Here is a 3,216-nt window from a genome sequence, read left to right on the forward strand (position 1 = left end):
ACCTGTCTGTTGATAAAGGACTTTGGTAAGATAAGAAGAATGGGGTGGGCGGACACAACAAGGGGAAATCCCAACCCAGTGCCCACAACTTCAAGACCTCACACACACACAGAGGTGAGCGCAGACTCCAGGGTGGGACAGCGCAGGAGAGTTAATGAACTGTTCTGTGCGGCTGGCTTGATTGCTTCCTAATGAGGACAAGGACAGAAGCAGCAGCCACCTTAAAAAACTCACTACTGTTTTTTAAACTGGGAGGGAATCTAGTCTGAGTTTAAGAAAAATAGGAGTTTTATCCTTTAAAGTGTTTTTCATCGTTTTCTTTCACAGATTTTTTCCATCCTCATCCTGTCTAATAATAAAGATATGAACATTGTTACACATAAAGGGTTTTCCACAGATGTGATACCGTAACTACAGCGACTACGAGTCACTACGGTGAAACAGCCAGAGGACAAGTGATTCCAGATGACATTAAGCGAGTCAGTGCTCTTTTTTTGTGCCCAACTGACCATGAAAGCTGTCTGCCACAGGAATGGCAGCCACCAGGAATGAGACGCAGCAGTTTCTTACTCAATACCTATTTATCAGTCAATACCTATTCCTCATGTCAGAGCTGAAGTAGGAGGTGAGACTGTGTTCGTCTACCTAAGACTAAGTATCTATAGTTCAAAAAAACCCAAACATATCTACACGTTAAACACCAATGAAAACAGGACACAAAGTTACTACACCCAACAGTGGTGAAATAAGCATTCATCATATTATATCAGGCCACAAAGTGAACAGTTTCTCTTTCCCCTTTCTGGGGTATGAGAGTATAACACAAAATCACACCTGCAATAGAAGTCTGCCCTCCTCTAGATTAAAAATCGTCACATCTATTATTGTCACCAAACTCATCTCATTAAAGCCCACCACTTACCTGAATAACTTTGTCCACCTTCAGATCTTCCAGGGAAGGATAGAGGGACATTTTGATGCAGTCTCACTGGGTAGAAGGAAAAAAAAAAAACAAACAAGGGGGAAAAGCAAACAAACACCAGGGTTAGACACAGAAATATTTACTCAGTATTACAACTTAAAAAAAAAGCAAAGTGTTAAAATCTGTCTAAATATCAGTCTTAGCACTGCAGATAAATTCCATTAACCCCACCCATTTAATCCATTAAGAAGCTTTACTTAACATCCTTAGCGCTGTTATCCGAAGTAGCTAAACGCTTCCAGCGGTTCTGATCTCCCAGCAGAGGCCACTAAGCACAACCAGCTTCCCCTGCCCATCGCCACCACATTAATTGCAGCAACAGACCAGACATCAGCAAGATTCCCGCAGTGGCCAGTTTCAAAACACTCACAGGCTTCAGGCTGGCTCTCATGTGACACTGGGAGAGCCCTGTGACAACGTAGCAGGAAGTAATACAGCGCAAGAAAACCCAGGGGAAAAAAACCCAACAACCCCCCGCCACTTCACATGACCCTGCCAGGCAGCGCGCTGCCACCCAGCTCTGCGCAGAGCTGGCACCCGGGGCGCTGAGAAACTGCACTGCCCAGAGCTCCTCCACGCACGTTCCCACTGAGAAAACATTTCACACCAGCACAGGGGAACATTTTATTAAGGGAGGAGGAGAGGGACAGAAACAGAGGACAACACAACGTGACACAGTTTTGCAAGTTATACAAGGCACGACTTTCTGTGTGGGAATTCATTTTCTCACCCAAAGAACAAAACGGTCCTTATTTGTGTAGCGATTTAGCACAAAATCCAGAGGACAAGTGACCGCTGCATAAACCCTTGGGCTACTGGTTCTCCAAGGGCAGGTATTAAGTTGATTTTTAATAAGAGCCACACGCTGCCGCTTCACGTGATGTTGCAGCAAGACAACAGACATCTCTTCGTATTACACGAAGCTCATCGACAGCTTTTCTCCTTGTTCAGCAGAGCGCCCAAGAGCTCCAGCATCATGTCAGGCTACAATTAAAACCTCAAAAAAGTGACAGAGATCTAAACAGCGAACGTGTGGCCAGCGATGTCCTCATAATTAATTACCACGGACATTTTTGACTAACTGCCTCAACTGAACCAAACTCAGTTGAAGCCTGGAAGTCTTATAGGTTAAACACACGCAGCACAGGGTCTGCTGAGATCCTAGTGACCAACTTCCACATCATAAGCCACAGCGTGTTTGCACCTCATCCAGCTTAAGTATCACCAGTAATCGCGTGTGGAGGACTAATCACAGACAGGCAACCTCATCCCTCCTCTCATCCTCAAGGAGGAGCGTGGTGCCTTCGGTCGAAAACCAATAGCAAACCTCAGCATAGAGGGGTTCTCAGCTCACGCTCCAGCAGCTTCTCTGCCGCTCTACAGCCTCCGCCAGCCACCCCCTCTCCCCAGCTCACAATCCCAAGTGTCTGTCACCGCCACCACGGAGCTGCCCCGTGAGATCCTTCATCATCACCTCTCCAACTACTTCTGTTTGCCAACCAAATATCCAGAATAACCATCACCGTTGTAACTGCGTTCAGAGCTCCTGACTTTGCACTGTCCACTTTTGCGCAGGCAGCTGTAGCAAATAATCCCCACTAGGTAAAGCAAGATCTGCAGAAATACTGCCCTTTGTTTAAAATATGACCTTTTAATTACTACTGTCGCTGTCAGGGACCACCAGTACCTGCGGGAAGAACTTGTTCCCGACTTCACAGCATAAACCAGGAGTTTCAGTAAGAGCGACAGCTTTAGGTACTGGGGAGTGGCTACCCCAAAGGCGAGTCGCTATAACCCCCTTTTCTCCCTTAAAAATCTACACTGGCATCAGACCCATTTTCCTCGATCATTTCCATTCTCAGGAAAGCGAAAGTGAAAACCAAAGGCAGAGGGTGGGGCAGGAGGGACAGCCATAACCCAACGCAAGAGCGGCTGGTGAAGACCTCTCCTCGCATCTCAGCACCCTTGGCTGGGAAGTCCGGCTGCCAGCGCCCACCACCACGTCCCACTACGCAGATCCTGTCTGCCGAAGGGAAGTGCTGGAGCCCCGTGGCAAGGCAGCACTCGTGACACGCGGGGGCTGCCAGCGGGAAGTCTTGCGGGTGGGAGCGATCCCGAACTGCCCTCGGTGGCAGGGCTGGGAGGAGAAGGTCTCCCAGACACACCCTCGGGGTCGGACAGCGTGGGATCCAGCTGAAGCCCAGCTCTGGCCAGCCTGGAGCCACCGCTGTTTC

General features: G+C 48.4%; 1 protein-coding gene across 2 annotated transcripts in view; it reads right to left on the reverse strand.

The window, feature by feature from the left end:
• Positions 1 to 1,025, reverse strand: part of SDCBP (syndecan binding protein (syntenin)) — an 8,164-nt gene extending 7,139 nt beyond the window's left edge. Inside the window, exon 1 of one of the 2 annotated variants that reach the window (XM_010136594.1) lies at positions 923 to 1,025. In XM_010136594.1, coding sequence (XP_010134896.1) covers positions 923 to 973 — 51 coding nt within the window. In that variant the 5' untranslated portion in view covers positions 974 to 1,025. The remainder of the gene's footprint in view (positions 1 to 922) is intronic. The other variant, XM_010136595.1, reaches the window with a different exon arrangement.
• Positions 1,026 to 3,216: the final 2,191 nt, after the last annotated feature.

Source organism: Buceros rhinoceros, unplaced genomic scaffold (assembly GCF_000710305.1).
Source record: "Buceros rhinoceros silvestris isolate BGI_N320 unplaced genomic scaffold, ASM71030v1 scaffold32635, whole genome shotgun sequence".
Classification (NCBI taxonomy): domain Eukaryota; kingdom Metazoa; phylum Chordata; class Aves; order Bucerotiformes; family Bucerotidae; genus Buceros; species Buceros rhinoceros.